This window comes from Bos indicus x Bos taurus, chromosome 11 (assembly GCF_003369695.1).
Source record: "Bos indicus x Bos taurus breed Angus x Brahman F1 hybrid chromosome 11, Bos_hybrid_MaternalHap_v2.0, whole genome shotgun sequence".
NCBI classification, from domain to species: Eukaryota; Metazoa; Chordata; class Mammalia; order Artiodactyla; family Bovidae; genus Bos; species Bos indicus x Bos taurus.
This window is the reverse complement of record NC_040086.1, coordinates 102,481,550-102,494,606: the sequence shown is the minus strand read 5'-3', so window position 1 is coordinate 102,494,606 and position 13,057 is coordinate 102,481,550. Positions and strand designations below refer to the sequence as shown.

The 13,057-nt window shown below is 65.0% G+C and overlaps 1 protein-coding gene across 12 annotated transcripts in view; it reads right to left on the bottom strand.

Moving 5' to 3' along the window:
• Window positions 1-1,394: 1,394 nt before the first annotated feature.
• KCNT1 (potassium sodium-activated channel subfamily T member 1) overlaps window positions 1,395-13,057 on the bottom strand; it is a 79,215-nt gene continuing 67,552 nt past the window's right edge. For 8 of the 12 annotated variants that reach the window (XM_027556717.1, XM_027556712.1, XM_027556713.1 and 5 more), the window contains 10 exons: window positions 12,845-12,979; window positions 12,635-12,746; window positions 9,173-9,274; window positions 8,721-8,804; window positions 8,349-8,474; window positions 8,036-8,056; window positions 6,998-7,322; window positions 5,577-5,639; window positions 2,482-2,566; window positions 1,395-2,348 (listed from right to left, as the gene is read on the bottom strand). In XM_027556717.1, the coding sequence (XP_027412518.1) occupies window positions 2,228-2,348; window positions 2,482-2,566; window positions 5,577-5,639; window positions 6,998-7,322; window positions 8,036-8,056; window positions 8,349-8,474; window positions 8,721-8,804; window positions 9,173-9,274; window positions 12,635-12,746; window positions 12,845-12,979 (1,174 nt within the window). In that variant the 3' untranslated portion in view covers window positions 1,395-2,227. Of the gene's footprint in view, window positions 2,349-2,481; window positions 2,567-5,576; window positions 5,640-6,997; window positions 7,323-8,035; window positions 8,057-8,348; window positions 8,475-8,720; window positions 8,805-9,172; window positions 9,275-10,262; window positions 10,807-12,634; window positions 12,747-12,844; window positions 12,980-13,057 lie in introns of those variants that run through there. The other 4 variants (XM_027556721.1, XM_027556715.1, XM_027556711.1 and 1 more) reach the window with 2 other exon arrangements.

The following is a 13,057-nucleotide window of genomic DNA, read 5'->3' as shown; positions in this document are numbered from 1 at the left end:
AGGGGCTGGGGGTGGGGTGGTCTCTGCCCTGCTCCTGACTGTGCTGTGCACACCTTGTCCCTTTTTCTGCCCGCTCTGCTTTTAATAAGCGCTTGATACAATTCCATCTCCTCTCATCTCCCAGCTACTGAACGCACTTCTTTCTGAGATTCTGGGTGGTTGCCCTGAGTCAGTTCACACCTGCCCCACGTCCATCCCTAAATGCTCAGCTCTGGGGGGAGGCGGACGGGCACCTCAGGGCCGGCGTTCCCAGGCCACGTCACGTCACGAGCCACAACAGCCCGCTTGTCGCCGGTGTCATGGTCATGACCAGCTTTCTACAGGAATTAAAAAAATCAGAGGTGTCTCTCTCATTTTATATGTCTGAAAACCTGTCAAAACATTGAGAAATGTCTTCTGCTTGCCGGGTCAGGATGCCTGGATCCAGTCTCAGGCCTTTGCTGAAGACTCTGCATGTGGCAATGGGTGTGAGAGTGCGTCTGGGTAGGAGCGTGTCTGGCCCAGAGGAGACCCCATTCCTCACCGCCCATCCTTGCACCCAACACTCAAGCAGACACCTCCAGAGATCCCAGTCGGATGCTGTCTTCCCAGTGGGGGACTGAGGGGCTGCAACCCCACCTGGATGGAGACCCTGCTCCAGAAGCCAAGAAGGTCCCCTCATTCTCCACTCCTGCAGGGGCCTCCTCCTCTCAGGGAGCTAGCACGTGGGTGCCAGGAGAGGTGGCGGGTGCGGAAGGGAACAGTCACTGGCAGGACCCTGGGAGCCACTGACACCCCGCTGGGACAGGCCCTGACCCCAGAGGCCACCCGAGCCCACATCAACAGCCTGTCACCCCATCGAGGGCCCCTGAGTTTCCCCTCCTCAATCAGACACCCTTCCTGACCCCCCACAGCCCACACTGTCCCAGCAGCTCCCCCCACCCCAGGCGTGGAGACCCTCTCTAGGTGAGAGGGTCCCGGGCAGCCAGTGGGGGGTGAGCTGGACGTGCGGCCTTGACTGGAGAAGGGGAGGGTGGCCCTGAGTTATGTCGCTCCCTGGGGGCAGGCCACTCCAGCACCTGTCTGGCCTGGAGCCACACCCCCCTGGGGGCTGGGTTGGTCCTTTCCCTGCCAGACTCTTGGGGGTACTCTGTAAGAGCAAGAGCCCCCAGCTGAGAACCAACAGGGGTGTCTTTGTGCTGGGGAAGCGCACAGACCTGTCCCGGGGCTCGGCCCGGAACCCCTGCCTCCAGCTGACTTGCTTCCTGCTTTTGGGGAGGACCCGGGCCAGCCTCATTTCCTTGGGTTGGGGGCTTTCCTGTGGGGTCCCAGGGGTTGTTCCTAACCCTTGGGCGGCTGGGGCAGACCCAGGCCCAGAGCATGCAACCATGGAGAGAATGCCTCACGAGGGGACCTCCTGTCTGCAGAGTGCATCCATTTAATGGAAGTTTCCAGCACTGAGCGTGCAAACCTGTCAGCAAGTCACAAAGGAACCGAGGTAACGCCCAGAGTCCCTCCGTGATAAGAAGTCCCCGTCCTGGAGACATGGGCCGGCAGCAGCCCAGCGGCTGTGTTGTGCTTCAGATTTCTTGTTTAAAAGGGTGTCAGATGGTGCGGCTGCAAAAGTTCAGCGTAAAAATACAGGAAAAGGCAGTCGTCCGAGTCTCTTCCACAAAGTCACGGGCCGCGGGATCCCCAGTGCGCAGCCGGGCCCCACCCTGACGCTTCTCCAGAGCCCATACTGCTGCAGGCAGGGGCTTGGCCAAGCTGAAAACCCTCCTGCTTTCCATTTCCTTCTCAAATGAGCGCACAGGGGACCCAGGCGAGAAGGGCAGCCCCCCACCCTGTGGCTTGGCCAAGAGCCACAGGCTAGACTGGTCCACGGCTGAGGAAACATGGCAAGTTTGGGCTGCAGCATCCCTCTCCTATCACGGTGTGAGCCCCCGGCCCGAGCACCTGTCTGATCCACCCCAGCCTCACCCCGTGGTCCAGCCCGGCTCCTCTCCCTCTGCCGTGGCCAGATTCGGTCACGAGTTGCGGTGCGTTTGTGCAAAGGATCAGGGTTGTATAGATTCATAAAAACAGGTTAAAAAGTCTTCCCGCCAGTGTCTGGCGGTGCCCAGGGCAGCCCGAGCCTTCACCCAGCTAAGGTCCGCTCCCTCTTGACAGTCCCAGGAGCATCTCGGGGTTGGGCACCGGGCAGGGCCCCGCGCACACGCATCATGGGCTTGCGGACTCTGCAAGGAGATCAGAGCTGTGTCTCGTCCCGAGTCTCAGGGTTGCAGGAGGCCAGCTTGTTGCTGCAGCTGCTCTTCCGGCTCTGGGAGCTGCTGGCCACGTGGGCCAAGGGGTCGGAGCGGATGAGATATCTGTGGGAAGGGTGGAGGGTGCTGGCCTCACGCTTTGCCCCGGAGGCCAGGCTGGACGCCCATGTGGGTGCGCAGTGCCAGTCCATGTGGTGAAGGGCAGGTGTCTACACTCGCCTGGGGATGCGGTACTTACACAATGTCGTTGGGCTCCAGCCGCGTGTCGGGCGGGGGGTTGATGAGCACATAGGAGAGGGTGTTCTGGTGGTCATTCATCTCGTCTGCGGAGGAGACAGGGCCCGGCGGGCGGTCACCCCTCAGCCCCTGCCCACCTCTGCTCCGCCGGGCCCCGAGGAGCTGGCAGCTCCAGTCAGCTGCAGAATCCTCCTGGCTGTGGGGCCGTCCCGCCCGAGCCCTGTCCTGGGGAACCCAGCCTGGCCGATCCTCCCTGATCCACGTGGGCCTCAGCCCAGCACTGCACCGGCAGGGAGCAGCCACCACCCCTGCCCGTCCCCGTAGCTTGTTGAGTCACCAGCATCTTAGGAGGTGGTGACCCTGAATGTGGAGCACACTTGTGCACACCTCCACGTGTGCACACACCAGCACACAACGACACACCTACACACACACCCAACCCAGGCTCATTCACCCCCCTCCCAGCACCCCTGCCCCATACAGGCCACCCCCAATCCCCTCCTCAGCTGTCAACCTTGGACTTGCCCTCTGTTTCCCAAAACCTGTCCGGCAGCATCAGCCCAGAGTCCGACCGGCTCACCCTGCCGGAGGTCCCCTCTGGCACGCGCAGGGCCAGGACACTGCCCACCACGGGTACAGCCAGCCCAGTGTCCGGCTCTCGGGGTGGCCCCAGGATGCGACCCACAGGGGTGTGAACTGGTTCTAGAGAAACCCTGGCCACCACATAGATGTCTCTTTGGCCAACTATGGGGTCGGGCTGGCCACTGTCCAGCAGTGACCCTGAGCTCAGTGAGTGGCAGGAGGTGGATGGCTCGTGGCCTCAGTTTACACATCTGGCGATGCCTAAAGGCACCTCCTGACCCAGGACTGGGCACTGGGGGGGACAGCCCTGGTGGGGGGCTGGGTAAGGCCCTGGGTGACCTCTGCCCCAGCCCCTCCCGTCCCGGGAGGGCTCCCTGGCCATGGGGGTCAGGGACTCAGGGAAGGTGGGACAGCTGCTAGCGGGTCAGCAAGGGGTGCTGCGGCTGACTTCCCTGAACTGGTGAGCTCAGGGCCGAATCTGACTCTGGATTCGGGACCCCCCCATGGCAGCAGGTGGAGTCCGGCATGCTTCAGGGGACAGCTGGGGGTGGGGGTGCAGACCAAACGGGGTCGGGGCTTACAGATATCACCTGCTCCAGGCTTGTGTCCCCACCCAGCAAGTGGATGGCCTGACCCCCACCCCTCCCACCGCACGGGGTCCCTGGCGGGCTTGGCTCATGGAGGCGGCGCATGTCCAGGGAGGGCAGCAAAGAGCGGGCTGGGGCAGCGGAGGTGCGGGCGGGAGCGGGAGGCTTTGGTGCACCCTGTACCCCTGAGCACAGCCAAGAACAAGGAAAACGGAGAGGCTGACAAGGGACGGGGTCGCCTGTCCATCTCACTCAGGGGCGGGGCTGCAGAGGGTGGGCGTGGCCCCTGCCTCACCGGCCCCTCCCCACCTGGCCTGGGCCCTGCCTCTGCCCGGGGTGGGCGGGCTATGGGCTGTCCCAGCCCCAGCTGGGCCCGGCTTTGTGTTTCTGGGGGTGCTGGGCTGAGAGGTGGCGGGGGGAGGCACGTGGGGTCCGGCTGTAACGCCCGGGGACTGGGTGACCCACGAGGCCCTGACCCCGACTTCCCAGAAGGGGCCACCTCATCGCGCCTGCTGTGGGGCCGGGGGCTGGCCCATGACCAAGGGGCCCCTCCATGGGGGCTCCTCCCTGGACCCGCAGACCAGTCTCTCGACAGCCCCTGGGGGTCCACACCACTCCTCTGGAGGCCCTGCCCCAGAACTGTGAACTGGGGACAGCTGGACCACTCCCCCCAGGGGTGACTGTGTAGAAGGGGCTGTGTCTACATGTCACGGCTGGGGGCGTCTCCTCCCTCATCTGCACCCAGCTCGGGGAGGGGGCTTTGTGGCGGTGTCCCCCTGGAGGACCGCCCTGCAGCCCCCTGGGACCAGCCTCTCCTCTGGTTTTAGGTCCTGGCCCAGGCACCTCTCAACGTCCACACCCCAGGGGCAGGGGCTCAGCAAACACCATGCGGTGACCCTGTGGGTGCGGCCACCCCGCCTGCGAGCCTTGGCGAGAAGTAGGGGTGCAGCCGGCCACAGGGAGGTGGCGACCCAGCCCTCCCGCTCGGGGCAGCCCCAGGCTCGGACTCGCGCTGGCCTAGTGGGGAGTCTGCTGTGAACACGGTCGTGGGTGCAACTGAAGAAAAACGCAGGAACCCGGGGCGGGGGGTGGGGTGTGGTCAGGGCTCTGCCCCCTGGGCCGCCCCGCAGCTCCCCCGCGGTGCACCCCAGAGCTTCTCAATCCTGAGTCTTGTTTGCCCCGGCTGTCCTCAGAAACTGGCCCATCTGAGCTAACACCCACCTGGGCTCAGGAGGCCTGCACAGCTCTGAGCCTGGGGAGCCCCCAGGTAAGGAAGGGGTCCCAGCAGTGAGGTCTGGGGCCTGGACTCTGCTCTGACCCCTGTTGGGGTCTGGGGGCTGCGGGGTGTCTTCTTGGAAGATACAGGGGCCCAAGCAGCACCTGAGCACCTGGATGAAAATGTGGTACATCAGGCTTTGTCTCAACTGAAGTGGTCCCCATCTCGTGAAGCCCCAGCTGGGGAGTGGAGGTCAACCGTCCACCTGGCTTGGGTGGCCCTCGAAGGCTCAGGGTGCTGCAGACCTCAAGGCCCCAGGCGCCAGCTCAGGTCTCACTGTGCTCCACCACGCCGGGGGCGCGGGTACCCTGGCCTGGGGTGCTCCATGCCGGTGCTTCTTGAGAGCTGGGTGGGCTCCCAGGGGCCGGCCAGTGGCTGCCTGCGTGTCCAGAGTAGGGCTTATCTCAGACAACAAAGTGGGCAGAAGGGCTGGGGTGCAGGGGGCCGTGCTGAAGTCAGCAGTCAGTGGGGAGAAAGTTAGGGTCCTTGCAGTGGGGTGGCCTGGGAGCTCGTGGGGCCCTGCCTGGAGGGACCCTCTCTCGTGTCTCGCCCTGTCTGCCTGCCTGGCCGGGGCGGGCGGCCACTGGGTGGACCATCAGGAAGGGTTGGCACGCCCCCTATGCCAGACTCCGGCCCCGGGAGCAGAATTACCTTGCAAATATCCCAGGTTTACCCGATTCATGACATCACTGGCTGTTAAATTTGCTACATCCTCTACGGAACACACAGGAAGAGGGACAGACAGAAACAGAGAGAGAGATTGAGGTCAGCGAGCAGCGCAGAGGAGGTGGCTGGCAGAGCAGGGGCGGGAGGTGCACGCAGGCCGCAGGCGGCCGTCTGTCCCAAAAGCGAAGTCGGCTCTTTGTCTGCCAAGCTCTGGCGGGGAGGCCCGGGGGAGCCCGAGGGGCAGGGGCCTGCTCTGGGGCTCAGCTGGGCTTGAGCGTCTGTCTGCCAGGGTGTTACATGGGGCCGTGAAACGGGACCCCCACTGGGAGCCTGAGCAGCCTGCACGCCACCCGGGATGGGGGTGACAGCACACGCCCGGGGAAAGGGCGCAAAGTGGACAACGTACGCCGTGTGGCAGGGGTGTGGCCGGGAGGGGCTGGGCGGCTCTCCCAGAGGGCGATCTCCTTGGGCCTGGCATACAGCCAGACCCGAGAGACCCTTGGGCAGTTCTGGGTGAAGCCCAAAGCCGCTTGGTCCCACTTGGACGGGCTTGAGGGCCCCTGGCCCAGGAGGTGAGCAGCAGGTGGCGGGGTAGGGGAGTGGGTGCCCAGAAAAATATAGCCAGGCCCGAGGTGGGGTGTGGGGCAGAGTCCCCCAGAGACGGGGCCTAGCGGAGGTCAGAGCCTCCACCCAGCCTGGGGTGTGGATGAGGCCAGGCTGCAGTGGAGGGGCGGGGGGCTTGGGCCCCTTTCAGCCCCATCAACAGAGGCAGCATCTCTGGAGCGAGGGAGGGGCGGGCCAGTCTCCTCGGGCCCGGCCGGGGACCCCAGCTCCATTCATGGTCAGAGTCACAAACTTTTCCCCGAATCAAGCGACAGAGAAAATCTGCTGACAACAACAAACGCCCTGGCGACGGCGCCCTGAAGTCGCCGGAATGGGGTGGCCTTGCCCCAGGAGCAGTGGTGGAGTGTCCTGGTGCTGGGCCCCCTGACCTGCCCCGCCCCTATCCCACACAAGCTCCAGCTGCAGGGAGGGTTCGGGGAGGGGTGGCCAGGGCTCTGGGGTGTCCCCGCCACGCCCCTGTTCCTATCCTCAGAGGAACATGATGGGGTCCTGTGTTCCTGATCCCGGCAGGACCGGCCGGAGGTGGCCAATCTGCCCCCTGGCTGAGGCCGGTGCCTTTGGCTTTCATGGAGCCTGGCAAGGCTGTCCCTACCCACAGCTGCCTCCTCCAGGACGGCTGCCTACTGGCTCAGGCAATAGGCATCTTTTTTCCTACAGATGTGGAAACTGAGGCCCCAGAGCAGAGGGTGAATGAACCCTTCCTTGCCGGGCTTGGCGCTGGATCTAGGGGAGCCCCCCTCCCCACACGGGCCAGGAGAGCAGACAGACGCCCTGCCCCTTACCGTAGCCAGTGGTGGGCAGCCCCAGGTGCTTCATGCGGTTCTTGACCAGCTCTGAGAGCTCCTGCCTCTCGGAGCGCCGGTACAGGCTGAGCCGCTGTTGGCTGATCCACTCGGCTGCCGCATTCCCCGTGTGCCGGGAGCCCTTGCGGCTCAGCCTCCGCGCCCACGGGAGGCTCTTGCGCCGCAGGAGCGGGTGCTCGGCTGGGTCGCTGCCCACCGTGTGCCGGCCGTGGGTGCTGCCGCCGCTCGTGCCCACCCGTGCACCCCAGGGCCCCTTTGCCTCCCGAGTGTCCTCACAGTCCTCCACGCTCACCGAGACCTGGGACTGGCCGGGGAGGAGGGGTGAGGCCTGGGAGGGGAAGGGTGTCCCGGGACAGGGGCGGGGCGGGGGCAGGTACAGGGAAGGGGAACGGGAGCTGGGCAGAGGACTGGGGGGACCCACGGAGCAGCTGGGGTGATGGGGAGGACAGTCACAGTTCCGGGGGAACCCCAGGCCCTTCTTCTCTCAGGTGGAAGTCCCTTCCTCTCCCCAGACCCTGGCTCAGGCCCGTCCCTGACTTGCTGGTGAGAGGTGGGCCTCCCTCCACCTCTCTGGGGCAGCGTGTTCTGACTTTACCACGGTGGGGTAGGGGAGGGAACAGCCCCTCTAGGAGACTCAGTTTCCTCACCACGGGGGCAGGAGAGAACAGGGGCAGCCCGATGGTGGGCTGGGACGTGCAGAGCCTTGCAAGGCTTGGTGGGTGACATGGGGCCTGGGGGGTGTGGAAGTGGGGACAGATGAGGGGAGGAAGGGGTACCTGCCAGGATGGGGGCTGTGCCCTGAGGGGCAGACAGCCTGGGGGTGGGGGGACCCTGGGCTTCCCACCCCGGCCTCAGTTTCCCCATCTGCACGGGGGAGGAGAGTGATGCTAGGAGTCCTCTCTGAGCTGCACCTTGGCTAGTGCCACCTGGGGACTTGCTTCCTGACCACCCTTGCCCCCGCCAGGCCTGCGTGGGGCTGAGCTTAGGCACTCCCGTGGGCTTGAAGGGACCACTCACCTGGGCCCTGAGGTCGGGGGGCTGCAAAGGAAACCAGAGCCACCTGAGTACCTGGGGGCTCCTCCTACCCTGACCACCAAGGCTGTCTGACCGCCCCCCCCCGCCCCCCCCCCCCCCCCCCCCCCCCGCCATCTCCCCGCCCCCCCCCCCACCCGGCGGGCTCATAACTCGCGGGCAGGCCGCCTTGCACGGTCTGGCGGCGCACGGGCGCCCCTCGGTGCTCTCCCCTCCCCCAAAGCGCCCCAAGGAACCATGTGGGCCCCTGTGAACCTGACCCCAAAAGGGCCCGGATCTCCAGGCCCCTGCCCCGCACCTCGGTGGAGAAGACGTGGCACTGGGTCCTGTAGATGCCGATAGGGATCTCGGCGCTGGAGGAGCACAGCTTCTGGAAGAGGCGGCCGTAGGTGCGGATCCACAGGTCGTCCTCCGAGATCTTCATCTGCAACGCAGAGCCTGGGCTGGGCGGGCCTCAGGCCGCAGAGGCGGTGCTCGCCTCCCCGGCAGGGCGTGGCTGCCCAGCCCAGCCTGCCACAAGCCCCGCTCCTCCACCCGCCCAGGCCCGACCCACCCCGCCCCCCGACCCCACCCACCCCGACCCCGGCCCCACCCCCGCGCCCACGCCCCTCCACCCCGCCCACGCCCCATCTGGCCCCGCCCGTCTCCCCTCTCCGGCCCAGGCACTTACCGCACAGAGGTAGCCGGAGCCCGGCGTGGTGTCCAAGCCCAGCAACAGCCTGGTGATGGGGATCATGTAGTCCTTCACGAAGGACTGGAGGAGAGGGGCCGCAGTGAGGCCAGCGTTGTGGGCAGTTCCACACCCCCTGGCGGGACATGCCCGCCGGGCACCCACAGTGTCCCCTGCACAGCGTGCCAGAAGATGGAGCTGGGCGGCCTTTCCTGGCCTTGGTAGCTCGCCTGGTCATGCGCCTTAGGCTAGAAGGGATCAGAAACCCAAAGGCTGCCAGGAATGACCCTAGGCTAGCACCCTCCTGGGAGGAAAGGATGGTGATGCTCAGGGGTGAACCCCTGTGGCTCCCGGTCAGGGACGGGGCCCAGAGCCACTCAGTCCCACTGGTCTCCTGGGGACCCAGGATGGACGTGGCTCAGGATCGGACGTCAGCCAGGCCCCAGGCTGACCTGATACAGCAGTGTGTCCAGCATGCTGATGCTGAAGACGCGGCCGGCGGCGAAGGGCAGGCGGAACATGAAGGCCAGGTTGGAGCCGTTCTCACGCTCCCTCTGCAAGACAGGGCGGCTCAGACGGGCTGGTGCCCGCGGCCACAGCCGCACGGGGCGGGCAGCCCAGGGCTTGCATGCACACGTGTGTGGGGTGAGTATATGAACACGGGCCAGCAGATGCCCCCACACAGAGGCCAAGCACCCGGCTCGTGTCCCCCAGACACAGGGGGCCGGAGCCAGGAGTAAGGACTCATGGCTCTGCTGGCGAGAGCCAGGGGCCCGTGCTGGGGTTAATGCCCAGCCGCTGCCGCCCTGGGCCCTTCACTCTCATAGCAACTCGTCCTGGAGCTCATGTCCTGTGAGTGAGGTGGCGAGGACAGCAGGGCGTGCTCGTGAGCAGCGACACGTGTCACAGCTCCTGCCTCCCCTGTGAGCACAGCAACGCGAGGCCCCACGTGGATTCCTTAGACCCGCAGCTCAGAACCACACGGTTCTTCTCTCACGGTATCAGATTTTGTGAGTCCGATCAGATATGTGGGGCTGGAGTCACGTGTCACAGGGCTCCCGCCGGTGACCAATTCCCCCACCCCTGCCTGGCCAGGAGACTCCTTTCCTGCACCTTTCCCATTTTCTAGAAGCCAACCATGGCCCTGGGCCCTTCCTCCACCTCCAGGGCTGGCAGGCTGACCTCTGGCCTCCCTCTTGCAAGCGCCCTGGTGATGGCGTGGGGCCCTGGGGCGAACCAGGGCCTCCTCCATCTCAGGGTCCTTCACAGAATCGTGTTCCCCACTCCATGCTGGTTCTGGGACGCGAACTTTTTCGGCGCGTGTCTCCACCGCGTGAGGTTGGCCTACAACTGAGGGGTGCCTCTGAACCCAGGAAGTCATCCTTCCCTCTGGACCAGAACACGCTCCACACAGACAGAAGGTGGGACGCAGGAGCCCTCCCGGGGCCTTCTCCTGGGGCTGCTTCCTGCTGCGGCAGCTTCCTCCTGCAAACTCGGCTGGCGGCCGGCAGGGCAGACAAACATTGGGACAGCGGGCCTCACCTCTGTCCCTCCCCAGCAGCAGGGAGCCCGAGGGTGTGCTGGCACATGGGTGTCCAAGAGGGAAACAGTGTGTCAGTTCCGAGCGGCGTTTTGCTGTCCCGAAAGAACGAATCATGGACAAGCCCTGGAATCCAACCTGCGTGGCCTGCTGACTCCAGGCTGCACGCTCCCGCCACACGCTATGAGGACAAGTGGGGAGACTCCCAAGATCATTAAAGCTGTCGGTTTCCCTTCACTAAGAACAGTGAATGGTTTGAGAAGCAAAGACCGAGGGCGGGTCCAGGGAGACTGTGGACGAAGGAGGGCTTGATGTTTCAGTGGCTTCATGCCGCCTGTTCTGTAGTGGCCACGGAGGGACTGGAGGCTGTAGCCCAAGCTCTGAGGTCACAGGTCACAGCGAGACATGGGAGCCCACGTGGACGAGCCCTTCTGAGAACCACGTGTCTGGAGGGAGCAGGACTGAATGGGCAGGCTGGGCCCTGGTCGACGTCACTGTCACAGGTGCCGCGGATATTGAAACGATGATGCCACCAGGAACCTGAGTCTGGGGACGGGGTGGGGAGTGGGGTGGGCAGTGGCCCAGCCTCTGGGAGACCTTCCTGAGAACCTCCAGGGAGATGCAGCCACTGCCCTCCACGCCTTCCTGAATCCCCCACCCCCACCCCCGCCCTAGTGCCACTTCGATCTCGGGGAAGCACGTTGATCTGAATGCCAGAAGCGTTTCCGATGTTCCTGCAGTTTCCGCTCACGAAACAGGACTCCCCTCATCCAGATTGTATGTACAGCGTGATGCCACACTCCCACTCCGTCCTCTGTGGAATCTTCTGCGTGCATAGGTCGGGGGAGGCACCGGCTCTGGCTATCTCTCCAGAGGGGGTGGATCATGTGGCTCTGTGCCCCTCTGTCCTCAGCCCCCAGGCACTGCATGGGCCTGGCTCTGCCCAGCGTACCCATCGGCAGGGCCTTCAACCCTGGGCTGCAGCCTCCCCAGGTCACACGTGCTCACTTGCTAACTTCTCTCCCCATCACAAAACCAGAGCACGAGGTGGGGAGTGGGCCGCCCCTGCCCCTGCCCCTCCCTGGAGGTGATGCTGCAGGGGAAGGTGGAAGGTGTGGTCAACTGGTGATGCCTGCCACAGAGGGCAAAGTGGGGTGGACTTGTGGTGTCTGCTGAGGAAGGCCAGTGTCTGCTGACGGATCTATTTCAAGCCCACTGGCTGAACAGGTGAGGGTGCCAGGCCCATAGGGAGCTGGCGGCGAGTGAGGACCAGCGCCAGGATGTCAGCCCTGACCCCAGTTCTGTGCTGGTCATCCTGCCTGAACTGGGTCAGACTGGCCCAAGCACCTGGACACAGTCCTGGCCGGGGCCGCTTCCGATGCCCACAGTCCCAGTTTGAGCAGACGGAGGATCAGCTCACGGGCTGGTAGGAAGTGGCTCTGAGTGGGCTCCAATGGGCTGTCGTGTGGGGTGCAGGCCAAGCCTCCTCCAGGGGCAGGACAGCCTGAGCTCCTCGGCTGCTGACTGAGGCCTCTGGCTACCGACCCAGGGGCTCCGGGGCCACCATGGGCCTCCTGGCAAAACGTACTTCCATCGTCCACCTGGGTTCTGGGCAGGTGGAGCTCCCACGCTGCCCCTGTCTGCTTTTGGGGCCAGGCCTGGCCTGGTGTGGGGTTAGCCATGCAAATGCAAGCTGCCCCCTGACAAGGACCCCTGTCTGGGCTCGCAGGGAATGGTCACTGCCCCCGACTTCATTAGCTGGGTCTCCTCATAGCGGCCCACCTGTTTCCTGGTCTCACCTGGGGCCACCTGAGCGCGGCCCTGCCTTTCAGTGGAGGGCAGTGCTACACTGACCCAGACAGGGGCTGGGGAGGGCCTGGGGTCCACAAACATGCCAGGGCGGCAACACTGGTCCGTGGCGGGTCCCCGTGCCCCCCGGGCCCCTGCTGACCTGGCCTATGAGCCACTGCGTGACCTGAGGCAACCACTCCCCGCTCTGGTCCCAGAGCCCTCGTCAGTACCAGGATGAACACGTCCCCACCGGCGTTTGACAGAACGGACATGGCTCAGACGTGGGTGTGGTGTCAGGGCTGGTGTCACTGGGCTAGTAATTTCTGGTATAACTAGCAGCCTTGGCCAAGCACAAGGCCGGGATGGACCTTGCCGTAAGGGGACGGTGTCCCCTCCTGGCCGAGGACCCTAAAGTCTCTGGGCTGCACGCTCGAGAGCCTCACAATGGGACTAGAACCCCGCCGGAGGAGGGCAGGCACCCACACCCTCCAGGCCTGGTGCAGGCCCTCAGCTGGGCAGAGTCAGAAGGGGCACTTCATGTGGGGGTGGGAGGGGAAGGGGTGGTTCGCGAGGGGCTACTCACCTTCTCCAGTTTAGAGAGAGCCAGAGAGTAGCTGTCCTTGGCGCGAAACTGCATGAACCGCATGTTGGACGGGTGGGTGAGCTCAGTGGTGATGCTGAGACTGGGGAAGAGCCTGGGGCGGGCGGTCCTGGTCATGGACATGGGGAGGGGCTGGGGGTGGGGCCCCTGGCCACCGACGAGGGGAAGCTCAGGGTGACCCCGGCGCCTCACCGGAACATGGTCTGCACATTGACGATGGTCTTTGCGTCGGCCATGTAGTCCTCCTCAGCGCTCATGGTGCTCTCCTTGTCTGCCACCACCAGATTGTCCGCGTAGATGACGCCGCACCGCAGCAGGCTGTCCAGGCTGCGGGGACACGCCCGTGGGTGCAGCCACCCCCTACTTGGCCCTGGACGCCCCGCCTGGGGGGAGGAGAGCGGGGCG